At 41.4% G+C, this 27,070-nt stretch overlaps 1 protein-coding gene across 1 annotated transcript in view; it reads left to right on the top strand.

Moving 5' to 3' along the window:
• Positions 1-1,076: 1,076 nt before the first annotated feature.
• The window catches only part of OSBPL10 (oxysterol binding protein like 10), a 451,647-nt gene continuing 425,653 nt past the window's right edge, over positions 1,077-27,070 (top strand). Inside the window, exon 1 of the mRNA XM_063452222.1 lies at positions 1,077-1,715. Coding sequence (XP_063308292.1) covers positions 1,423-1,715 — 293 coding nt within the window. The 5' untranslated portion in view covers positions 1,077-1,422. The remainder of the gene's footprint in view (positions 1,716-27,070) is intronic.

Raw genomic sequence — 27,070 nt, 5'->3', positions numbered from 1 at the left:
GAAATGTGCAGTGACCAAAAACTGACACTTCCACAGGCATGACCTAAGATTATGTACATGTGACTTGCTTCCTGAGCGATAAAGTAGAATGTATTTCAGAAAAGATATGGGAGCTTATTCACATGCAGAGCAAAAAAAGAAGCTGTGTTCTAGAATGATCAGTTTAGAACCATAATTATGAGTTCACAAAACCCCAGTTAAACACCCTCCAAACTTGAGATGAATGTGGCATGGGGTCGGTATGGTTTTGAGGATGTGTGGAAATGAAGGTACAGAATGTACCTAGTCAATCGACTAGGTACACATGTGCGTCGTGGGGTTATTCAGGGGTCAAGTTTCGGCGCACATAGCCTTAGTCAGCAACGGCTGTCGCAGTGCCCTCGTGAGCTTTCCATACAGTGGTCCGCGTGGACAGTGCTCTGATTGGAGTGGGGAAAAAAAAACATTATATATGGTGCCCTGAGGTGATATTTGGAGCCAAGAAAAAAAGAAAAAAAATCAACTGTGGAGCTGTTTTTCCCCGCCTTCCCTCCCTATATTCATTTGTCGCGTCTTTTATTGGGGTTGAGGTCACCTGCCTAATTTAAAGGGGGGGGGGGGGGGGGGGGGGGTGGAGTGGACCAGCTGAGTTTCGTTATCATTTTGTTTAAGTTCTGGCTAATAGAACGGAACTCTGGTGAGTTATGTCTTAAATCTCTGGGGGTTTAAAGACCGGAGATGTTTGGTTAAATCTCTGGGGGTTTAAAGACCTGAGATGTTTGGTTACAAATTTTTTAAAGTTAATAAGTTATGTTTGTATAATTTGTAAACTAAATAAAAGGCCATGGCTTTTTTCAGCACACATCTGAGTCTGTATTTGTATTATTATATTTCTGTGCCTTATCATGTTATGTATTACTTGCTGTTATTATGTGTCAGTCTGAATTAACCCCTGCTGAGCACATGCTGCTGTTGGAGTGTGTGTAGTGAATGACACTGGGAGGAGAATTCCCTTCACAAATACACATCAGCAGAATCAGCCCCTGGCTACAGAGGAGCCTTACTTATCCATGCACTTCACTGTGACTGCTACAGGAGGGGCCATGTGCCATTCCTCATCCACTTCTAGGAACTGACAGGCACAAATGGATCTTAAAGCAAAATGGGCTTTGTACAAGAAGTGATCAGCAACTGGCAGGCTCCCTTATTGCTGGCATGATGTGTTACCCTCATGTCATGGAGGCAGAGCTGGACTGAAAGCCCAGACCAGGAAGCTGCATGTACTAAAACATTGCACAGGCACACACACATACATACAAAAAAACTGTTTGCAAGAAGACAGAAAACTGGGGTTAAAGAGGGAGGGACCATTACTTGATTCTGCATGAGTCTCCTGCTTTACAGTTAAGGGCACAGATAGAGCCTACTGTATCCAGCAGAGCTATGGAGAAGGCAGCCCAGCAGCAGGGTGCAGGAGGAGGTGGAGGCGGCAGCAGTAACAGCAGCAGCCGGAGCAGTAGCAGGGCCACCTCGGCTGGATCCTCTCCGTCCTCTGCTGGCCGGGCTCTGGGCTCGGTGTCCGGGCGATCATTGCAGCATCAGGCGGTGGGAACGGCTGGGAAGCTGGATGGTGGAGCTGCTATGGCAAGCATGGGAGTGAGGGACCAGCAGCACAAACAGATCATAGAGGGGCTACTGAGCAAGTACACCAATCTCATACAAGGCTGGCAGAACAGGTAACCCACCCACATAACCCCATGGAATGCACAGGAACTGTCTAACTTCTGGCTCACATGGCTGAGAGACACCTGTGTGCTTACCTGACTCTCTACCTGTATGTATAAGCTTGTGTACCTACCTGACTCTCTACCTGTATGTATAAGCTTGTGTACCTACCTGACTCTCTACCTGTATGTATAAGTTTGTGTACCTACCTGACTTTCTACCTGTATGTATAAGCTTGTGTACCTACCTGACTTTCTACCTGTATGTGTTAGCTTGTGTACCTACCTGACTTTCTACCTGTATGTATAAGCTTGTTTACCTACCTGACTTTCTACCTGTATGTGTTAGCTTGTGTACCTACCTGACTCTCTACCTGTATGTATAAGCTTGTGTACCTACCTGACTTTCCACCTGTATGTATAAGCAGCTTGTGTGTCTAACCAACTTTCTACCTGTGTGTGTATCCTTGTGTGTCGACTTATGTGCCTATCTGTCTTTCTAACTGTATGCTTGTCTACCTACCTGTCTTTGTATGTGTGTGCCTACTTGTCTTTCTACCTGTATGTGCATGCTTGTCTACCTACCTGTCTTTGTATGCGTATACATGTGTGCCTACTTGTCTTTCTTCCTGTATGTGCATGCTTTTCTGTCTACCTGTCTTTTTACTTGTTTGTGTTTGCTACTGTGCCCACTTGTAAAAGTGACTGGGCTATGTTTCTAAGTGTAAACACTATTAATCTAACAGGCCTAATAACAGCACAACAATCTTAACCCCTTAATGCACATCTGGCTAAACCCTCTGGAACACTCTCCTTAGTGGGTTTACTCTTTGAGTGGAACACTGGCCAAGCAGCAGAAATTATAGTGAGGATGTGTCAATATTTGTATTTGACCATTGTTTTTTTTGTTTTTTTGTATTAATGTGATGCAGTGATTGATATACTATTAGAAATGGCGTTCCTGTATTCTGTGACTTATCACCTTGTCATTAAGTGGTTTGTTTATCTAGTGACAGTGGGATGTGGTTTATCAGACAGATTTACAGTTGTTAGAAGTTACTGGCAATCTCTGACTTTGCAAATGTTGTGAAGTGTAAGTCCCAATGTTACTATGAGTGAGGATTGTGGTTCAAACTCAGTATTCAGTGCTTGTCTATATGGACATATTTTATGCTAGCTATAGGTCACCTGAGCAATTTATCTAAAAGCACATGCTTTATTCTTGGGTGTATTTCCTACTCCACCTCACAATCAGTGCTAAGTGTCAGGAATTGATCAGGGAATTTCAAACGTTATGCCTAAATAGCCAAAGTGAAATGATCCACTAAGCCAGGGACAGGCAACATTTGGAACTCCAGATGTTGTGGACTACATCCTTCATAATGCTCTGACACCCATAATGCTGGCACATCATCATGGGAGGTGTAGTCCAAAACATCTGGAGTGCTGAAGGTTGCCTATGCCTGCAGCTATTCTGTCTACAAAGTGATTTTCCCCTAAAGTTTGAAATTCCCTGATCAATTCTTGACAGTAGGTATTTTAGTGAATCTAGTGGTTTTCCATTAAATTGTGCGTTGTCAGGACATTGCCTGGGAAATGCAAACTTGAGCCCAGAATATCCAAATTGGGAAATTATTCAAGTCAACTGTGTTTTCAGATCAGCTATTTTGGGCTGCAGTTTGTAAATATCTGGCCAATTCTCAACAGTGTCTCTGTGTCTATCCTAGCTATCCTTTTAATTCCTTCAATTTTATCAGGCTCTCCATCTCTGCTGACAGTCTATTCATTCTACAATACTTTTCCATTAAATACATTTTTTGCCAACTTTACGTCAAAGTTTCTCTCCACCTCTTAAAGTTAGATTTTTATTTTTTTCTCAATACACTCAAGGTTTTGCGATAAAGTGTGAATTGGTGGGAATTCAACATGAATTCAAACAGTTTAAGCATATCTAGTCAAACCGAGTATAAAGCAGACTTTAGAGAATTTTTCCAACTTCATTATTTTGGCTTGTGAAAATCACAGTAAATTTCTGGTCTTTTAGTCTTTAGTGAATAACGCTCTCTTTAGAAAAAAAGCTTTCCTGTAACGACTTAAATCTCTTTAGTTTCTTCCAGTTCAACAATTGCACTTTATAGATACACATATTTCTTACTTAAAGTAGCTCTTTCACCTCAAACTTACCTTCCTCCTAATGTTTCCTTTTCTCTTCCTCTTTCAGAATCTGTTCTTCTTTTCTTTATTTCTGATCTATTTAGCTGTAATATAAAAGACAAAGTAGAGACTACTTTGTCTCATGTATTTTTCATTTACGTGACAATCTTGACAAAGGGTGGCGCTTAAAGGGACACTATAGGCACCCAGATCACTTCAGCTCATTGAAGTGGACTGGGTGCATATTGCCAGGTCCTTTAATCCTGCAATCATTAAGTTTGTGGGTTAACTCTACTTCTAGTGGCTGTCTACAAGACAGCCACTAGAGGGACTTCCGGGTCGTCAGACGACTTTTGGTAACCTAACTGATGCTGGACGCCCTAACGCTATGCAAGTAGATAATAGGAGGAAGTTTAAGGTAGCCACTTTAATATGTGATTCCCTTTTTACTAAACCGATAACTATATATCGTCATTCTCATAACTAACGCATCAATTTAATTTGGCTGGTTAAGCTTTTCAAATTATTTAATATTTTTGGATAAACTTTTAAAATTATTTAATATCACATTTTTTTTTAATCAAAATAAAACACAATTTTAAGATATTTTTATAATTTAAAATAGTTTTAAAAGAGTATCCAAAAATATGAAATCATATTTTATCAAGTTATTGAAGTTGTTCAGGTGCCTAAAATCCATGGGCATCCTTCTTGTTGAACTTTACTGTAACATCATACAGGTATGCAGAACCAGTCTGCGCTCACAATCTGGTCCCAATAAATGTATAAGGAAGAGGGAGAATAGTCATATCATGCAGCGAGAGGCTGAGAGTGTCTTCTGAACCAATCAACCAATCACTGCCCACTCTCCCTACCAGTGACAATAGGTAATGTTTGGTTGAGAACATCAGCTGGCACTATCAGCCTATCACTGCCTGGTATGGCGTAGGCGCAACTATTCTGTCTTTGCAATACAGTAATTGGGGACCGTGCTGTTCGTGCAAGGGACCCTGCATCCCTGTGGAATGATAAGGGTTCTGTTTAATAGGGATTGGGACAATAAAACACAATGTCATTTTTTTTTTAAAGTTTTTTTTTATTCTTTATTTTTCACAGAACACATTTGTTGCTAACATACAGGATCGTAAAGCGTAGTCAAGTTGAATACCACAATAACAGCTTATCAGTGAGTGCATTAGATATCAAGAGAAAGGAAGAGCTGCAGTGTGTTGTGCTTAAGTATGCATGTGAAATGAGGGTTTTTGTTTTCTAGAGTAGAAAACCTGCCTAAGGTTCGTGTGAGTGAAAGTACCACAGGATTATGTGTCATAAATATAATACAGGCGTTAGTTGTTCCAGTGGTGGGTGTGTCCTTCCCTAAAGTAGAAGTCATAGGGCCTGAACGCCACTCAAATGTAAGAGAAGGAATTGGGGGGGAGGGAGTTTGTTGATATTAAAGCCACCAAGTGCTTGGACGGTACCTACACAGAAGTTATGCTGTGTGTATACAGGTGGGGGGTTTGGGCTCGATCAGTAGCTCCTATCTACTTTAAAAATGTAGTGTTAGTACCCTGCCCTGTATCCCCACTAGCAGAAAGCTCACGAGAGGAGTAAGATTATACAGTAGAGATAGGTATGGCAAAAATAAATAAAGAAAAGAGGGGGAGAAAGCAACAATAAAGTCATGTGCTCAATGAAATTGTAATGCTGGACAAGTCCCCGGCTGTGTAGGGGATCTTGGATAAGAGCACAGCAGCTGCTGGGGCCCGATAGTCTTCCAGTCAGGTCACGGTTCCAGTGGATGAAGTGGGTCTTGCGTGTGAACTCCCTAATCTTAGCCAAGTCTGTATGCGACAGGCTCCTGCCCTAAGCGGTGGTCTGCAAGGTGATTCCCAACAACTGCAGGTGGTCCTCCAGCTCCTGGTAGGTTTCTGTGCGAAGAGTAGTGTCTTGGGCTGTAAGTAGGACCATGCAGGATGGATCCCAGCGATATGGCACCTCTTTTGTGTGTAGCAGTTGGAGCAGTGGTCGCAGAGACCGGCACCACAGGAGAGTGTTCCTTGAAAGATCTGGAAAGAGGAGTAATGAGACGCCTTCAAAGGTAATGGGTGTCTTTCCTCTGACCGTGGCTTGTAGGAGGGCCTTGTCCTGTAAGGAACTAAAATAGAGGATGAGGTCCGGAGTAGCAGAGAACAGTGCACCGGGTGGCTTAGGGAGACGGAACATACCATCTAGCTTCATGGTCTTGGCGTGTTTCGGTGGTGGGTGGGCCACAAAGAACTGTCTGATAAAGTGAGGTATCCTAGTGTATCCTAGGTATCTGCCGCCTAGTGGGGCATGACACTGTTTCGTGGAGAGTGAGGCTCTTTCCATCGGGGCAATAGCCATGTGGTCCGAGGAGTATTAAGAGCCATATTGTCCCATGTGGCCCTCTGTGAGCTCTGGAATAGGTCGCCAATATCTCGGCTCAGCGGACTCTTGTCTGGCTTGGGCTTTTTGTTTTTATGACCCATATTTGATCCTCCAGTCAGGGGGCTGTTTCCAGCGAGTTAATAAGGCAGTTTTATCCCCTATTTCAGTCTTTATTGGGTAGCGTTGTACGCAGCACAGAGAACATGCGACTGTCCAGGTTCACAGCTAAACTCCGCCTCCTTCAACACAATATGATTTGGTTTGATATTTAGGAGATAGTGCCCACAGACTCACTTAAATGAAGTAATTATGGTGCATACATTATCCCTTAATTTTCTACAATTCGGAGTTTAAGGATAATCCTGTAAGTCCTCTGACTGCTGTAAATTTATAAAGTTACACTATTACGCTAGGACTACAAACACTATAGTATCCTAGTCCTTAGTTATATTCACAGCCCCCCCCCCCCCCCATTTTGCCTGTAAAAAAATTGTGAAAATGGTTTTTATTTACCTTTTTATCCAGCGCCAAGGCTCACTCTGTACTGTCTCCTGCTCCTTCTCCCGCCATGACATCCTGGAGGCATTGCTTGCTGTCTTCTTGTTCGCTCCAAAAACTCACACAAGATACGCGTCCAATCAAATGTTTCTCATATGGAAGTACTGAATCCAATGCTTCCCTTTTTTCTGCGTTTGATGATGTTCAACATCCTCATAGATTTGTTAGACATCACATGACTGAGTGAGACTCGGTCGTTGCCGTGCAAGTGCCTCTAGTGGCTGTCAGACAGCCACTAGAGTTGTGTTTAACCCTTCAATCAAAACATTGCTGTATTTGCTAATTGCCAATGTTTTACATTGCAGGGTTAAAACTACAAAGCCACGGGCCCCAGACCACTTCATTGAGATGAAGTGCTTGAGCGCCTTTAGTGGTCCTTTAAATGTATCATGCTGTTATTTTGTAGCACAAACATAATCACAATAAAAGTGCACACTATATTGCCAAATCAAAGGGAAGATATATTTTACAAATAGGCAAACTCTAGTCAGAAGTTATAAGATTCAGCCAGGAATTTCAAATATGAATAATATATCAGGTTATTGCTGTGCATCTGAATCATCTTATCTTCAGCAGACAAATTAGATAAAATATGTATTCCTTGGGAAGTGCTGCATGTAGCTTTTCCATTTACTTAAAAGTCTTCTAGTCAGCATGGCAGGTAGTGTGGTATTAATATTTTTGTATTTTGCTGACTGTACAAAAGTGCAACACACATATTTATCAAAAATATTTTAATAATGATATTAATATATTTTTCTTGCATTGCATAAAGTGATATTAAACACTCCAGATTGATAAAGCATTTTAGCTTGCTGAGATGCTTTCTGTGTGAAGAGCAGGGCTCGCGTGGGAACACCATTTCTGTAAATTTAGGAACACCATTCCTGCTGAGGAAAACATAGGCAGGGCAGCACCAGCCCAGATAAGTATATCTGTCCCTTGGTCTGTGGAGAGATCAAAACTCTCCCGCTTTAGTGTTGCGATGTCATGTTCGATAAGATATCTAATAGTTAAAGCAGGAAAGAAAGAGAGACCAATGTCTTTGTCTGGAGGAAAGCCTTTTAGTGTCACTTAGGTAGGATACATTTTTAGGATCTGCGAGTATCATGAGAGGTACAGAAGAACCTTCTAGTAAGTGACACCATTCCTTAAGAGCTAGAACTATAGCCAACAGCTCCCTGTTACCAATGTTGTAATTCTTTTCTGCTGGACTCAATTTATGAGAAAAGAACCCACAAAGATGCAATGGGGCAGTCAGAGATGCTCTCTGGCAAAGGATGGCTCTCACACCGAATTTGGAAGCATCCACTTCTACAATGAAAGGCCGAGAAGGATCTTGGTGCACTAAAACAGGAGCAGATGCAAAAGCATGTCCTTTGAATCACTACAGGGATTTCAAGACATACCAATGCGTAATGTCACCTTGAAAGTTTTGGCTTTTGCTGATGACCAACTAATGTACACCACAATGCCGGCCTTGTCGCTACTGCCCCTCCTTGACCTTCTTGAGATTTTATATGACCTGGCGAGATTCAAGATTTACTGAACCAAGTCCAGGGCACTTTACATGGGGAGGGTGTCTCCTCCCACGTTTTCTGAGATGCTCCCTTTAGTGTGGCAAATAAAAGCCCTAAATTACCTTGGGATTAAAATTCCAAAAAACATTAGACTTCTTTACAAATTGAATATTATTCCCATCCTCTCATCATTTTTTGCAGAATTATAACATTGGCAAAAATGACCCCTCCCCCCAGGTAAATCTATATAATTTGGTTAGCTTCCCACAACTGCTATATTCCTTACAGGTTCTCTCTATCATTCTCTCAAAAAAAAGACAAATGCCTTTTAAATAAAAAAAAAGTAAAACAATTTATTTGGCAGGGGCCAAGGGCCCAACTCTGAACAACTCTGGATTTCTATCAAATCACAAAAAAAGATTCTCTAACCTAGCCTTTGAATCCTTTCTAGCGCCACTTGACTCTTTGCCACCCCTTCTCCACAGATTGCACAACCTTCTTCCTGACAACATTTCTAAAAATCCTCTAGTGGCCTTCCCATTTGCGGCCTGGAAGCTGTCCTGTTCCAGAATGGGAACCAATCCTCTCTACTCTTTTTACATGCTTTGAATTCCAAATCCTGATTTTCAAAATGGGTCCAATAATTATATAATTAACAACAAAATTTTGCTCTATCCATGTCTCAAGGAATGCTTCCCAGACTTTCCACAACCCTGGTTTGCATACGTTCAGGTACTACAACAAAATACAAAGCACACCACTTCATGCCAGAATTTTGGAATAGCCCTTTGGATAATCTCTTATGTACCTCTAACCCTGCCCTCTATTCCATATCACAATTATATACACTCTTGCGATGCACCCTTGACTGGACCAAGATTATGATGGGTCTGGTAAAATGGTGGACGCACTTTCCTGATGTAAATCCAGCAGATATCTTAGTTGCACACTATACCCAAAGCCAATTATTCCCCATGGTCTCTTATCGAGATATGTTACTGAATATTACACATTATGCTTATTCATCGACTCCACCACTTGGCTAGGAAATACACATCAACCTGTTTTAAATGCACAAACACAAAGGTGGATGTATATATAACTTGTGACTTATAAGTGACTTGTGAGCAAAATAAAAGCCCTGAAAACAGCTGACTTTTTTTTCTTCCAAATCGGCAAATCCTATTTGAGCTTTGTCTTGTCCTTTCAATAGACAAACTTTGGAAACATCAGAATGTGGTGAGTTCCTCTTGAGTTGTCCTGTGTCACAATGGATAAGTATTTAGAATTCTCTAAATATCCAGAGTTATAACCAAATCATGAAATTTGAGCCCTGCTGTTTTTAAGCAGAAAACCTCTGGCTTTACAGAACTAATTTCTAGAACATTTAAAGTCAATTCAAACTGTTGAGATACTACAGTGCTCAATACCTACTTACAACATATTCTTTGTATGTATTAGTAATGGTATTATATGTATCAGATTGCTGGTCTACAGGATTCTTTTAAAGAGCAGCTGGTACAGATTATGCAGCAATAAAATAGGCTCTCCCACATGGACTATTTGACATTAACTCAAATGAAAATTACATGGAATTCTCAGAGAATAGTTCAACGCCAAAGTTGCCTCCAGTGGCAATCTCCACTCCCCCCAGAGGGCATCTGCCTTTGAAATTTTACTTACAGGAGTGCCCGTAGTGTCGCCGAGCAGGGGTGCTGCTGATTGTCTGAGAGCGGTCAGCTGATGCTCTCAGCCAATCTCTGACTCCCAATTCATAAAACTGACTTGAAAAAGGTACGTTTCTTTCCGAACCAGTTTTATGAATTGGGAGTCACTGAGAGGCTAGTCAATATAAAATCTAACATATTATGTTGGCGCTTTAGAATTATGTTTTTGCCAAAATAATTCTCATTAGTGTTGATCAGTTGATTAGTGTTGATCAGTTGACTGGGTTAACATTTCCTATTGCAAGCAAGTCGAAATTTAGTAATGTGACTGGCTAACCAAAATATACTGTACTTTGCTCCCATAATTCCTAACCAGTATCTGTCAACAGTTTACAAGGGAAATTTTATAAGGCTTAATAAGCATACAGGCTTCCTGCTCTGCTTGTTACATTCAGGAAATTGGCTTCTTATGATAGCTTCATTGTGAGAAAAAAAAAAGCTTTTCTGGTTTTGTGGACCAGTATTTTCACGCTGATAATTTTCTTCTGGTATTTGTTTATCCTTGTCTTGTGGTAAGATGTGTTTCAGTGTAATGATTCATACTTGCTTTTTGCTTATTGAGCTATACAATGGAGCTCAGTGACAGTGGAGTTTAAGCAGTTAGTGCAAGGGTAACTTATAAGTAACCTAATGTTCCAGGGAGGAAGAATGTTTTATGATCAGTAGATTTAGTAGCTAGTTGAGATCTGCTCCAGATGAAGAAATGCCTTATATTTCTGTGCTAGGAAAGGGTGAAGATTCTCTGCCCATATTCAGAGTAACTGCTGCTTGCTGTCTGCCAGGATTGTGTTTGAGTGTTTTTTCTAATTAATGTTGCCTTCCTGTTCTGGGGCTTGTATGTGCAAGTTCTAATGTCATAAAAATGTTGTATAGGATTGTAATAATTTAACAGTACAGTACAGAAAATTAAATGGTAAAAAAAAAGGCCTAAAATGTTAAAAAATACTTGCATTTAAGAAAAATATTTTAAAATATAATGCTTTGTACAAAAAAATAAATAAAAAAAAGTAAATTAAATTAACCCAATCTAAAACTTTCTCTAAGGTAAATGCTCCACTGGGGACTTCCGGTTTAACATACGGGGTTATTTACAAAAGTGAGAATTGTTAGGATTTGTTAAGGAATTGTTAATTCCAAAGTAGTTGAACTAGAAGATTAGCTGACTTGGAGAATTTTTCCAGTTCGTCCTTTACCTCAAATTTGAAATTCAGTTTGATTTCCTGTCAATTCTCACTTTAGTAAAAAAAAAAAAACCTGTCAGTCAGATACCTAAGGAGTGGAAAATTGCATTATACTTCTGGATAGAGAAATATCTTCCCCGTCTCCTCCAGGGATTGTTTGTCATGGTAGGAATATTTTCTAAGCCACGATTGTGGGGAGAGTGTGGCCATTAAAGGACCACTATAGTGCCAGGAAAACATACTCGTTTTCCTGGCACTATAGTGCCCTGAGGGTGCCCCCACCCTCAGGGACCCCCTCCCGCCCGGCTCTGGGGAGAGGAAAGGGTTAAACCGTACCTTTATTCCAGCGCCGGGCGGGGAGCTCTCCTCCTTCTCTCCGCCTCCGATCCTCCCTTACGGATGAATGCGCATGCGCGGCAAGAGCTGCGCGCGCATTCAGCCGGTCGCATAGGAAAGCATTTACAATGCTTTCCTATGGACGCTTGCGTGCTCTCACTGTGATTTTCACAGTGAGAATCACGCAAACGCCTCTAGCGGCTGTCAATGAGTCAGCCACTAGAGGATTTGGGGGAAGGCTTAACCCATTTATAAACATAGCAGTTTCTCTGAAACTGCTATGTTTATATAAAAAAGGGTTAAACCTAGCTGGACCTGGCACCCAGACCACTTCATTAAGCTGAAGTGGTCTGGGTGCCTAGAGTGGTCCTTTAAGGGGTTATTAGCACTTTGTCTCTGAATTTGTTAAATCGACTCCCTAACAGGCCCACCATTTACACCAAGTTAACTTACTTCTTATCGTTAATTTGAAGCCACCTTAAAGACACTCCAAAGAGTTGAAGAACATAAGTAGACCAGAAAGACATCAAAACGTAGACAAACAAATTACCTTGCCAATATAACAGAAAACTGTTACAACTAAATCCAGCTATTCTGGGAAATGGAAAAAACAGAATAGTCAAAGACACATCAGTTGAGTTTACTCATCTCTGCATCGCTATTTGGCGCCGTTAGGGATAGCCATAAAGCTTTGTTTTCGTTATGGTGCTGGTGAACTCAGTGCCGTTATCTGTAGCTGTATTATTGCGCCAATACTGGAAATGAAAGAGGATAATACATTGGGGTGGCCCACTGACTTGTGACTGTACTACAGCTACACATATTGGAGATTGGTGAGCCTTGGGGTATTGGAATGAGAAGCCAATTAATGGCATTCACAAACATGTATCATGCCTTTAAATACCCCCCAGTGTGTGTGTGTGTGTGTGTGTGTGTGTGTGTGTATATATATATATATATATACACATATCTGTGTTCCACACACATACATCCAGTGTATCAGAATTATTGAGAGAGTTATTTTATTGAAATGAATAAGTCCTAAACTTTTTTCCATTGATGTGACATTAGGCATAATCCTTTTAGCAATCATTGCATAATGCTGACATTTCATGATTGAAGAACCCACTTCCCCTTTTCCTTTAGGTATTATAGCAATGTACATACATCTCTATGGCTCTATGCAAATTGTATCACTTTACCAGCTTTGTATGTCTTGTTCATTTACATATTGCACGTGGGAAGATTTGTATTTTTTACTCGGTGTAAGAAGTGCAAGACAAACACAAACTTATTTTTGAATAGTCTGCTTAGGTTTTCAGATTTGCTTGCCCGTGGTAGGTCTAAAAGAAAAATAAAGTGCTCGTTTGTCAGGTAGTAGGAATTCTACACCCCCGTGTTTCTGTGCATGGTCGTTGTGTGTGTGTGTGTGACAATGCAGGTATGTGGATGTGTATGTAAGCATGTATTTGCATAGAGAGTCACAGTGTTTGTGAATGCAGCGGTTATTTGGCCTCATCATGTCACAAGCATGTGCCATGATAATCTCCCATTCTAATCTATGTCAGGATGCTAGTTTCTTAATTCCTTTGCCATTTTCACCCATCCCTATCTTCTCTTTTTGTTACTTCTCTATGCTATATCTACCCACCATATCGACAAATGTCAAACCAGTCACTACTTCCCCCTTACAATGTCACTTATATTTTCACTTTCTCCATCCTATGTCACTTTCAGTCTTACCCACCTGCTTCCCTTCTTTGTCACCTGAGCTCTGTAGGTCCAGATTTTTTATGCTAATGTCTACAACTACTAATTTGATCTCATCTTTTAGACAAAACAACATTTTTCTTAGTGACTTTCTTATTTTGTTTTAAAGGGCTTAGAGGAACACTATATTCACACAGACCACATCATCTCAATAAAGTGTTCTGGGTGCAGTTTATCTTCTTAACCCTGCAATGTAAAAAAATTCAGTTTTTGAGAAACTGAAATGTTTATATTGCTGGGTTAAAGGCAGGGGTCAAGTCCTGGAGAAAAAAGTGTGGGAACTCACCCATGATTCCCACCCCCCACCCTTAAAAAAATTACACTCCTATGCATATAGTGCAGTGCAGGGTGTGTATAATGAATGTAGTGTGTTTGTAGTGAGTGCAGAGTGTGTATAATGAATGTAGTGTGTTTGTAGTGAGTGCAGAGTGTGTATAATGAATGCAGTGTGTTTGTAGTGAGTGCAGAGTGTGTATAATGAATGTAGTGTGTTTGTAGTGAGTGCAGAGTGTGTATAATGAATGCAGTGTGTTTGTAGTGAGTGCAGAGTGTGTATAATGAATGTAGTGTGTTTGTAGTGAGTGCAGAGTGTGTATAATGAATGCAGTGTGTTTGTAGTGAGTGCAGTGTGTATAATGAATGTAGTGTGTTTGTAGTGAGTGCAGAGTGTGTATAATGAATGCAGTGTGTTTGTAGTGAGTGCAGAGTGTGTATAATGAATGTAGTGTGTTTGTAGTGAGTGCAGAGTGTGTATAATGAATGCAGTGTGTTTGTAGTGAGTGCAGAGTGTGTATAATGAATGTAGTGTGTGTGTAGTGAGTGCAGTGTGTATAATGAATGCAGTGTGTATAATTAATGTAGTGTGTTTGTAGTGAGTGCAGAGTGTGTATAATGAATGCAGTGTGTTTGTAGTGAGTGCAGAGTGTGTATAATGAATGTAGTGTGTTTGTAGTGAGTGCAGTGTGTATAATAAATGTAGTGTGTTTGTAGTGAGTGCAGAGTGTGTATAATGAATGTAGTGTGTTTGTAGTGAGTGCAGTGTGCGTATAATGAATATAGTGTGTTTGTAGTAAGTGCAGAGTGTGTATAGTGAATGTAGTGTGTGCAGAGTGTGTATAATGAATGCAGTGTGTTTGTAGTGAGTGCAGAGTGTGTATAATGAATGCAGTGTGTTTGTAGTGAGTGCAGAGTGTGTATAATGAATGCAGTGTGTGTAATGAGTGCAGTGTGTATAATTAATGTAGTGTATTTGTAGTGAGTGCAGAGTGTGTATAATGAATGTAGTGTGTTTGTAGTGAGTGATGTGTGTATAATGAATGTAGTGTGTATAATGGATGTAGTGGGTGCAGAGTGTGTATAATGAATGCAGTGTGTTTGTAGTGAGCGCAGTGTTTGTATAATGAATGCAGTGTGTTTGTAGTGAGTGCAGAGTGTGTATAATGAATGCAGTGTGTTTGTAGTCAGTGCAGAGTGTGTATAATGAATGTAGTGTGTGTGTAGTGAGTGTAGTGTGTATAATTAGTGTAGTGTGTTTGTAGTGAATGCAGAGTGTGTATAATGAATGCAGTGTGTTTGTAGTGAGTGCAGTGTGTGTATAATGAATGCAGTGTGTTTGTAGTGAGTGCAGAGTGTGTATAATGAATGCAGTGTGTTTGTAGTCAGTGCAGAGTGTGCATAATGAATGCAGTGTGTTTGTAGTGAGTGCAGAGTGTGTATAATGAATGTAGTTTGTAGTGAGTGCAGAGTGTGTATAATGAATGCAGTGTGTTTGTAGTGAGTGCAGTGTGTATAATGTAGGTAGTGTATAGTGAATGTAGTGTGTAGTTAATGAAGTGTTTATAGTGAATGTAGTGTGTTTGTAGTGAGTGCAGAGTGTGTATAATGAATTCAGTGTGTGTAGTGAATGTAATGTGTTTGTAGTGAGTGCAGAGTATGTATAATGAATGCAGAGTGTGTATAGTGAATGTAGTGTGTTTGTAATGAGTGCAGAGTGTGTATAATGAATGTAGTGTGTTTGTAGTAAGTGCAGATTGTGTATAATGAATGCAGTGTGTGTGTGCTGGATGATGTGTGTGTGTGTGCTGGATGATGTGTGTATGTGTGCTGCATGATGTGTGTGTGTGTGCTGGATGATGTGTGTGTGTGTTGGATTATGTGTGCGTGCTGGATGATGTGTGTGTGTGTGTGTGTTGGATGATGTGTGTGTGTGTGTTGGATGGTGTGTGTGTATGTGTGCTGGATGGTGTGTGTGTGTTGGATGGTGTGTGTATGTGTGTTGGATGGTGTGTGTGTATGTGTGTTGGATGATGTGTATGTGTGCTGGATGATGTGTGTGTGTGCTGGATGATGTGTGTGTGTGCTGGATGATGTGTGTGTGTGCTGGATGATGTGTGTGTGTGCGCTGGATGATGTGTGTGTGCGCTGGATGATGTGTGTGTGTGTTGGATGGTGTGTGTGTGCTGGATGATGTGTGTGTGTGTGCTGGATGATGTGTGTGTGTGTGTGTGTGTGCTGGATGATGTATGTGTGTGTGTGCTGGATGATGTGTGTGTGTGTGTGTTGGATGATGTGTGTGTGTGTGTGTGTTGGATGGTGTGTGTGTGTGTGTGCTAGATGGTGTGTGTGTGTTGGATGATGTGTGTGTGTGTGTGTGCTGGATGATGTGTGTGTGTGTGTGTGTGCTGGATGATGTGTGTGTGTGTGTGTGTTGGATGATGTGTGTGTGTGTGTGCTGGATGATGTGTGTGTGTGTGTGTGTGTGTGTGCTGGATGATGTGTGTGTGTGTGCTGGATGATGTGTGTGTGTGTGCTGGATGGTGTGTGTGTGTGTGCTGGATGATGTGTGTGTGTGTGTGTGCTGGATGATGTGTGTGTGTGTGCTGGGTGATGTGTGTGTGCTGGATGATGTGTGTGTGTGCTGGATGATGTGTGTGTGTGTGTTGGATGGCGTGTGTGTGTTGGATGGTGTGTGTGTGTGTGTGCTGGATGATGTGTGTGTGTGCTGGATGATGTGTGTGTGTGTGTGTGTGTGTGTGTGCTGGATGATGTGTGTGTGTGTGCTGGATGATGTGTGTGTGTGTGTGTGTGTGTGTGTGCGCTGGATGATGTGTGTGTGTGTGTGTGCTGGATGATGGGTGGGAGAAGCATTTTTTGTTTTAAACTTTATGTGTTTATTTTTTTTTTTATTATTCCCCCCTCCCTGCTTCTTACCTTGTCAGGGAGGGGGGAGATCGCCTGGTGGTCCGGTGGAGGAAGCCAGCCGCTGCACACAGGGACCATCACACTCTGTGTTCCCTCTCCAGCTCTAACTCTCGCGAGACTTGCCTGTGCGGAGCGGGTCTCGCGAGAGTTCGAGCCGGAGAGGGAACACAGCGTGTGATGGTCCCTGTGTGCAGGTAGCGGGGCAGGTCCTGCAGGATCACTAGCGGGAACGGCGTTCCTGCTTTGGAAAAAGTGCAGGAACGCCGTTCCCATGCGTTCCTGCAGGACTCGAGCCCTGGTTAAAGGACCACTATAGTCACCCAGACCACTTCAGCTCAATGAAGTTAACTGGATGCCAGGTCCCCTAGGTTTTAACCCTGCAACTGTAGAAACTGGAATGTTTACATTGCAGGGTTAATCCAGCCTCTTGTGGCTGTCTCCCTGATAGCCGCTAGAGGCGCTTCCGCGACGCTATATGCGAAAATTGCATTGAGCACGCAGAACATTGAGTAATGCTTTCCTATGGGCGGTTTGAATACGCACGCGGCTCTGGCCTTCGGCTCCACTCGGGAGGGTGAGGAGAAGGGGCAAGTGGCAGAAGGGGTTTTAGGCCCAGCGGGAGGGGGCCCTGAGAGTGGGGGGGACCTAAGGACTATATAGTGCCAGGAAAACAAGTTTTCCTGGCACTATATTGGTTCTTTAAGCCTAACTCTAGTGGCTGTCAGTATGAGAGCCACAAGAGATGCTTCCACTGCACAGACCAAGTAAAACTTGGTCACGTGACACGGAAACCATGTTAGAATGCATTGATTCAATGGTTTCCTATAGGGAATTTTGAATGTGTGCACGTTGGTTGCCACACAGCCTGCTCGCGGGAGGACAGGAGAGCTGCTTCCGAGATCTCTCCCTCTGCCTCCTAGTCCTCCCGACACGAAAGCAGGGTAGGCGCATGCCGTTTTGGGCAGGCAGGTGCCTACTCTGCATTGCTGCCGACCGGCGCCAGCAGCCCACTCCCTCTGCGACCTATGGCCCCGTACCCACAGAGAGGGCTTGGCGTGCCACCTGTGGCACGCGTGCCATAGGTTTGCCATCCCTGCTATAGGGTTATGACTTCCCAGACCGGGTGTGTTTCATAGCTTGCAATTCTTTAGATACAAATTGCTATATACCTTTTTTATAATTTGTGTTTTTTTTTTTAGCTATATATCCTCTATATAATCTTCAACTAACTACTACCATTATCTCCAGGCAGGGGAGGAGTAGTCACCTTTAGTGTACTTGCATAACTCTTTTATTATTTTTGTAACGTTGGCACTAGTGGGTTAGAGAGATCCCTGGAATCTATCATGGATGCTCTGTTAGTTTGGACCACTGAGACATAACCCATTTATGGTCTGTCACAGTTGATCCACACTGATTATTTTCTCTGCATACGCTTCGCAGTTTAGTTAAGAAACACTTGGAAGTATTTTTGGAAAATCGACCATAATTAGAAGTGCATGGGGTTTGAACATTCTGTTTTTTGTATGGATTTGTAAAGCTGTGACCATCCAAACCCACACACTGTTACAGGCATTTTCACAGAACATAAGGAATTGATTCAATACTTTCCATTTACTTAGTTGAAATAGGAACCACCTGGATTTTATTACTTCTAAAAAAATATATATATGTAAAAACAGATATTGCAGCTGCTATGCACTGTGTAGAATTTCCTGTGTTTACATTTGAAATATAATCTTGTAATCTGCTGATTTTTAGTGTATTGTACTATAGAATATTGTTTTATTATTATTATTAATTGCTATCTATGGATTCTAACTTGGAAATCTTTTGTTATGTTATATGTCTAATTGGCAGTCTGGTAGAGCTTTACTTTGCATGAAGGAAATTACTTTTAATACTTCCATCTGTGTTCTGCCCTTTCTGAGGCTGATCAACCCTCCTTTCATCCCCTTCTCTCCAAGGAAAAAGGGAGAGGACTTAAAGGAACTCTAGGCACTCTTACTATTTTATTTTATTGAAGTTGTTATAGTGCCTGGAATCCCAGAGATCCATTTTTGACTATAGTGTCTAAAATATCACTTTAAGGCAGAGGATTTAAAGGGACTCTAGGCACACTTACTGCTTTACCTCGTTAAAGTGGTTATGGTTCCTGGTGTCCTACTTACTGATCGACAACTCCCTCGGAGACACTTGCGGGTTCTGCCCGTCAAACTCCACCCATGTGTTTGACATCAGACGCATCAGGGAAGCCCCGGCAACTTTTAAATCGCTTAGTAAACTTGTAGCAAAGTGATATAAAGTTGCCGCCTGAGTCCCCTACTGTGAATTTCTGTGTACCGAACCTCTGCTTTCCTGAACTGACACTGCTGATCTGTCAAAACCCTTGAAAACGGAACGGACTTTAACTATTCTACTGCCTGCTGATTCCAATTGTTATTTTTGATCTATCTACTACTAGTACCTTAAATAACTTCAAGGACTTTATCCCTACACTTTCCTGCTTGCTGTAGCTAAGCCAATTGGACTACTCTGCTCTTTTAATTCCTGCTCTTGTTCCTGTCTGTTTTATTCTCATCCTAAATTTTATTTCAATTCAACTACTGAATTAATTGCCTGCTTAATTAATCTACTTACTGAAACTCAGCCTAAACTTTGCCTACTGGCTCCTAAACCAATTCCTGCATAAATTTCTCTGAAGAAGTTGCATATGTTCCTCCAAATTAACCATTTAAGTTCTCCTACTGAGAAAAGCTGTTATTCAACTTTCAAGGCTTTAGCAAGTGAATATTTATATCTTAAGGCGATAGAACAGTATATCCAGATTCCTTCAGTTGTATTCCAAAGCTTCTCACTTTTTTGGTTATTACACCTAAAAAACCCAGGTTTTTTGGAAACTCCTGGCACCATTTTTAGCTATAGTACCTAGAATGACATTTTTAATTAAAAGGGTCATTCTAGGTACTATAGCTAAAAATGGTGCCAGGGGTTTCCAGGTGTAATCATGTTAAAAACACCATCAAGCCCCCCTGGCCTACCTAAATATAGTAAAATCTTACCTTTATTCCAGTCTGCTAGTGCTGGCTCTGCCCCTGATCTGTATGCTTGGCTGACATCATCAGAAATGTTGAACTTAAAGGGAAACTCCAGTGCCAGGAAAACGATCCGTTTTCTTGCCACTGGAGGGTCCCTCTCCCTCCCACCCCCCAATCCCCGGTTACTGAAGGGGTGAAAACCCCTTCAGTGACTTACCAGAGGCAGCGACAGGTCCCACGTTGCTGCTTCCTCCTCCCCCGCCGCTCCTCCTTCTTCTTACGTCGGCCGGTGGGCGAGACTGATCTCGCCCGCCGGCCGAGGAGACCTAACTGCAATAATTACACTTGCAGGGTTAAGGGTAGTGGGAGTTGGCACCCAGACCACTCCAATGAGCAGAAGTGGTCTGGGTGCCTGGAGTGTCCCATTAACCAATCTCAATAATTTCTCATAGGAAAGCATTGGATTGTCTGCGTGTTTCAAGGAGGCAGATCAGGGGCAAAACCAGCACCACCCAAACACAGCCCATGCAAATCAGCATCTCCTCACAGAGATGTGTTGAATCAATGCATCTCTATGAGGAAAGTTCAATGTCTGTGCAGCACTGCCCCCAGAAAGCACATCTAGTAGCCATCTGAGGAGTGGCCAGTGGAGGTATCCCTAGGCTGTAATGTAAACACTGCATTTACTGCAAAAAAGCCTGAAGGGAATGATTTTACTCACCAGAAAAAATACAATAAGCTGTAGTTGTTATGGTGACCATAGTGTCCCTTTAACTATTCACGTGTGTTTCCATATCTCTGTAATCTAATGCAGAGTTTGTCAACTTTTTACTGAGAAGTACCCCTTCAGGTCTAAATTTTTTTTTACAAATATTTAAATAACAAATGAAACGTGTATACACTGATATTTAAGTTAATCCTATATTATATAACAAGCCTGATTAAAGGATTTGTTTTCAATTAAGTTTTTTAAAATAAATATGACGTAATGTGAATATTGTGTATACAAAAATTACAAACTTAGTGTGCAAAATAAGGAGGTTCGTGAATAAATTAAATGTGATTTAAAGCAGCTGTATAACACTCAGTGGATATCCCAAAAAGAAAAAAAAAAAAGAAAAACTGAAACTTAATCCCTTCAGGACCGGACTGTTTTGGCCATGTTGTACGTTAAGGACCAGGGCTGTATTAACACTTTTGTGGTGTTTGTGTTTAGCTGTAATTTTCCCCTCTCTCATTTACTGTACCCATACAAGTTATATATTGTTTTTTTCAGGACGTAAAGGGCTTTCTTTACATACCATTATTTGTATCATGTCATATAATTTAATTTTAAATAAATAAATAAAATATGGTTAAAAATTGAAAAAAAAGTTTTTTTACTTTTACTTGAAAAATCTTTTACTCCTCTACAAAAGCTAATGAAAACAACTGCCAAATAGATTCAAAATTTTGTCATGATTTTAAAAAACCCAGTGTTTACATGCTTTTTTTTTTTTGCAAGTTATAGGGCTATAAGTACAAGTAGGACATTGCTGTTTGAAAATATAAATGTTTAAAAGTTATCAATAGTGACATTGTAACACTGTCATACATCTCTTAAAAACACCCCACATAAACATATATTTTTTTAAAGTAGACAACCCAGGGTATTCATCTAAGGATATTTTGACACTTTCTATGCAGCCATTTTACCACCAATCTTTGCCAGACTTCGCATTGGTAGTTTCTTTTTTCTATTTTTTTTCACATACATTGCAATTCAGGTATAAATTCATAAATCCTGTTATGTGTCACTGTCAAACGACACACTAATATGTGTTCAACAACATCTCCTGAGTACAGTGATACCCAGGGACGTTTTAGCCGCAAGGCTAACAAGGCATTTGCCTTGGGTGGCATTTTCCAGGGGGCGGCAAAAAACGCCGCCCCCAAATGCCCAGGGCAAATGCCTTGTTAGCCTTGCGGCTAACAGACCTGCTGGGCTGCTGGGCGGGCGGGTCAGGCGTGCGGGCTGCTGGGCGGCTGACGAGGGAGCACTTCCTCTGAGCTGTCTGCTCAGCTCCCTCGCGCGCCGCAGAGTGAGGCTGGGAGCCGGAATATGACGTCATATTCCGGCTCCCAGCCTCACTCTGCGGTGCGCGAGGGAGCTGAGCAGACAGCTCAGGGTGAGCTCTCCCTTGTCAGCTGCCCGCCAGCGCCGCCCGCCCAGCAGCCACTGGACCACCAGGGAGAAAGAGACCCCCCCCCCCAGCATTCCCAAAGGTAAGGAGGCTGGGGGGGTGGTTAAAAACAACAACCTGTTAGTGTGTGTGTGTGTGTGACTGTGTGTGTCTCTGACTGTGTGTGTGTTTACCTGTTAGTGTGAGTGTGTGTGTGTCTGTTAGTGAGTGTGTGTGTGTCTGACTGTGTGTGTCTCTGACTGTGTGTGTGTGTCTGTTAGTGTGTGTGTCTGCTAGTGAGTGAGTGTGTCTGTTAGTGTGTGTGTGTGTGTGTGTTAGTGAGTGTGTGTGTGTCTGTTAGTGTGTGTGTGTGTGTCTGTTAGTGAGTGTGTGTCTGTTAGTGTGTGTGTGTGTATTGTCTGACTGTGTGTGTTTGTCTGTTAGTGGGAGTGTCTGCTAGTGAGTGTGTGTGTCTGTTAGTGTGTGTGTCTGTTAGTGTGTGTCAGTGTTTATCTGACTGTGTGTGAGTGTGTCTGTTAGTGTGTGTGTGTCTGTTAGTGAGTGAGTGTGTGTCTGTTAGTGTGTGTGTCTGTTAATGTGTGTGTGTGTCTGTTAGTGTGTGTGTGTGTCTGACTGTGTGTGTCTCTGACGGTGTGTGTTTGCCTGTTAGTGTGAGTGTGTGTCTGTTAGTGAGTGTGTGTGTGTGTGTCTGCTAGTGAGTGAGTGTGTCTGTTAGTGTGTGTGTGTCTGTTAGTGAGTGTGTGTCTGTTAGTGTATGTGTCTGTTAATGTGTGTGTGTGTGTGTCTGTTAGTGAGTGTGTGTCTGCTAGTGAGTGAGTGTGTGTCTTTAAGTGTGAGTGTGTTTTCCTGTGAGTGTGTGTGTATCTGTTAGTGAGTGTGTGTTTTTGTTAGCTAGTGTATGCGTATCTGTCAGTGAATGTGTGTGTGTGTGTTAGAAGGCAGGGCGGGGGGAAGGGTTGGGTGAGGGTTGCGCGGGGGGGTGAGGGGGGGGGGGCGCCTGAGTTTTGTCCTGCCTAGGGCAGCACAAAACCAGGATACACCACTGGTGATACCACCCATGCATAGGCTTGTCGGGTTGTTTGGAGGCTAAAAGGCCACATTTGGCAGGTGCGCATATCCGTTTTCCAACTTGGAATTTTGACATGTAGTCAACCTGCGCCCATGTCCTATTTGGGACATTTGTGAAGCCGGACAATGTATTTTACCCCCATCAAGCCATATATTTTTTAAAAGTAGACAACCCAGGGTATTTTAAATAGTGGCATTTTAACACTTTTCATGCAGTGAATTTACCACCAGCCTTTGTCAAACTTTTGGGTAGTAATTTTTTTTGTGGTTTGTTTCACACACATTGTATCTTAGGCATGAATTAACAGATCCTTTTATGTGTCACTGCCAAACAACACCCCAGTATGTGTTCAGCAACATCTCCTGAATAAAACAGTACCCCCAATGTACAGGTGTTATGGGTTTTTCCAAATTACAGACGTCAAATGCAGGGCTTTCCCCTTTTCCATGTTTGCACATTGAAATTTGCCAGATTGGTTTGCCGGGCCTATGTTGCCTTTGAGACGGTATGGCAGCTCAGAAATGAAAATTAACCCCACCATGATATACCATTTGAATAAATAGACAACCAAGGCTATTCAAAATGGGTTATTTCCAGTCTTTTGTAGTAGCCACTGAGTCACAAACGCTGGCCAAAGTTAGCGTTTTTATTTGTTTTTTGCATTTTTTTAAAAACAAAAACTGCACTTTTACTGGTGATATCATCGTTGTGATGCGTTTTACTTTTTAAAACACTCATATTTGTGTTCAGCGAAGTCTCCCGAGTAGAACAATACCCCCCATGTAAAGGTTTTATGGTGTTTTGGAAAGTTACAGGGTTAAATATAGGGCTTGCCAATTAAATTCTCTGGACTGTCTGTCTGGGTTGTCAGGCAGGTCTCTCAAATTATAATCAATAAAATCAAATAATGATGTAGTTAATAGTTAAGTATATATGTAGAATGTGTGTGTGTGTGTGTGTATATATATATAATACATGTGTATGTATGTACATATATATATATAAATATATGTATATATTTATACACACATATATATAATAAATGTGTGTATATAATACGTGTGTGTGTGTATATATATATATATATATTTACAAACACACACTTTTATTTTTTCCTATATATCTATAATATATTATAAAATAATTAAAGCACTTTATAATAAGCATATATATGATTACATTAGAAGTGTATTTTGAGATATATGTATATATCTCAAAGTACACATATAATGAAATCATATATGCATTATATGTATTATATATTATAAAATTCTTTAATTATTTTATAATATATTATGTATATGTATATGTATATAATATATATAATATATTAATTTGATTATTAATTTTTGCCTGACAGCTCAGACAGCCCCCCTGCTGGCAGCTCCATAGACTCCTATTGTGGACATGTGATCATGGTAATCACACTTCCCTGGAGGGCCACGGTGGCCAAAGCTGCTGCAGGGGGACTGCTGGGGTCTCGGGTAGTCCCCCCCCCCCGACCGGGATCGTCGCGGATTGCCAGTACAGGTGAGTACAGGGGTAATTTTTGCCGCAGATGTACCAGGTACGTACGAAGTCGTTAACGACTGTTTTTTGTCGGACGTACCTGCTACGCCCACCGTCGGGAAGGTGTTAAGGAGGAGTGTATGAACTACACATTCTCTCACACAAACTCACAAAATATTATTTTGTTAATTATTTTTATTTAAAGCCTCCCTGTCTCCCTACCTTTGGGAGAGCTAGAGTGGATCCTTTCTCTGAGTTCAGTGTGGGGCTTGTGTAATCTTCATGCTCTTCCAGCACTGCTGTGTATAGTGATGTCTAAGTGACATCATAACCCTGCTCCTGACATCACTGCAGGACATGCAAGGGAGCAATGCTGTAAGATCATAAAAAGTACAGCTTCCTCGCTACCTCTTCCTCCATTCTCCCACAGCCGGCCGCCTCCTGGGGGCAGAGGGGGCCAGTCGGCCACCTCTTGGCGTACCCACTGTCTTTGGTGCTCATAACCCCTGAGGTAATGCTACCACTGGTTGAGAGAAGTCCTCTCCCTGTTTTTTATGGACATATTTCCATTTATACTAGGTATTTACAGGTCTTCACGACATCTTAACTGCAAAAGAGCATTTCCTTTAGAATCATTGATGTTGATGACCTATTTTGAGCTGTTTTGCAGTGTCTGTTATTTTAAGTATTTATTGTATGTCTCCATTTATGAATACATTCACAATCATTGAAAATATCCTGTGTGGTTTGGATCACCTGCATATTTTTCACATTTTGTTTACCATATATAGTGACTTAGGTCTAGAGCACGGGTACGCAAACTTTGGCACTCTAGATGTTGTGGACTACATATCCTCTGTTGCTTTGCTATCATTATGGCTATGGTTACCTATCCCTGGTCTAGAGGCTAGTGACATGTGATGATATAAAAGTGATCATGTGACCATGTGCTGCCCAGTAAATCATAGGAGGTGGCCTGTAATCATTTGGATAATGTACATGCTTGTGATGTCAGCAACTCCTTTCTAGTTGTCTGGGTATTGACTTCCTTTCAGGATATTTAGTCTGTTCTGCTTACCCTGTGAATATGGTATTAATTGGCAAGGGAGAAAGTCTGCATTTATTTCACATACTTTCAAGCACATTCCGTGATAATGTAGGGAGCTGTGTACAGTTCGTACTGTAAATAGTGCCCCAATCCCCCATCCCCTATTCTAGGACACAGATACAGGCGAATCTATAATGGTTATGCTGAAAACAGATGGTTGTAATTTGAACATCACTCAAATAAACCAACATTTCATGTAGTGTACGTTCTAAAAAAATAGAGAACAGAAGAGCAGTTTCCACACAAGTTCCCACCTTCCTGTCCAAGACCCAGAAGGACTATTTACAAATATGGGAGGCACATGTCAGTCTGGTGATTAGAATTTCACCTCCATAGTAAAGGGCAGTCCCATACCTGCCTTCTTTGATCATGTCAACTATGGCCCCCTTGCAGTGCATCGCCCTGCAACCAGAGGAGGTCATATCACCAAATGTACTCATGACTGCATTTACTGACACATGACACATGCCAGGCTCTGCCATCCTTGCTTGGTACACTTTTTTTTCCACAGGCCACTATGCTCTCAAACGTCTGTTTCTAGATTGTCCACACCATAAAGTCACCTACTCTGGTGGGCAAGCATGCTAGTGGCTCCTGGAAAACTCACCATCTGATACAAAACTTCTGGCATCAGATGAACTAAAGACTGTAGAACATGCTGGATTCCCAATTAGTAGTGAAGTATCGTTAACATTGTTTTTGCATGAAACACTTATTTTTATGTCAAGATGATTACAACTGGGTCCGCAAGAGAGTTTGCAAACGAAGCAGACCTAGGGAAAATCTGAAATAGGGTGTTCACACATTCTTATATCTGTCATCTGCACTTATGCGAGACACCATGTATGACATGTTTATTTCAAGCCGTTATAAGTCATGCTTTATTCTTTGTGTTCCCAGCAATGTTTAGAGTTGCCTGCTAATGATTATTTGCCAAGTTGGTTGACTAAACCATTAGATACATTTTTCATCCATTGATGTCTTGATTTGATGGTTTATCGTACTACATCTGACTTCCTAAAATAATAAGTTCTCTTGACTTGCCTTTGAACATGCTTCCTATGTGTACAACATTTTGCAAAAAAATAACTCAGTATATCCAACAAGCCTTTGCTCAGCAAGAGGTTATGGGCTACTTTAGAACTTGACAGATGTTTCACTAATTTAAGAAGAAAAGACATGAATATAAATGCTGTGCAAAGTACATGATGCCAAGAGTGCAGATACTGTGACCTCACAAAATAGCACTGTATTTTTTTTTTTTTTTTAAAGGATCTATTAGCAGCCACTCAACACAGACTTTTCTAACAAACACTGAGAATTTCAGAGTTCAGGGGTGGAAACATAAAACTACAAACTATACAAGCATAGAGCTTCCATCTGCGGAGGATAGCAGCAGGAAGGGCTTATAGCTACAGGGGCTTCTGTAAATTGCTGCAATTTTAAGAAAATGAAAGGAGACAGGCACAGGTGACATCCGTGCCCCATAATCTTTGCAAAGAGCATACGTTGTTGTTACGATACTTGCAGTGTTTATATTATTTTTACATGAAATGCTTCTTGAAGTCTGTTCATAGATACGTGAATCAAACAAAGTCCTA

This window comes from Pelobates fuscus, chromosome 4 (assembly GCF_036172605.1).
Source record: "Pelobates fuscus isolate aPelFus1 chromosome 4, aPelFus1.pri, whole genome shotgun sequence".
NCBI lineage: Eukaryota > Metazoa > Chordata > Amphibia > Anura > Pelobatidae > Pelobates > Pelobates fuscus.
The sequence above is the reverse complement of the archived record's forward strand: the minus strand, read 5'-3'. Positions and strand labels throughout refer to the sequence as shown.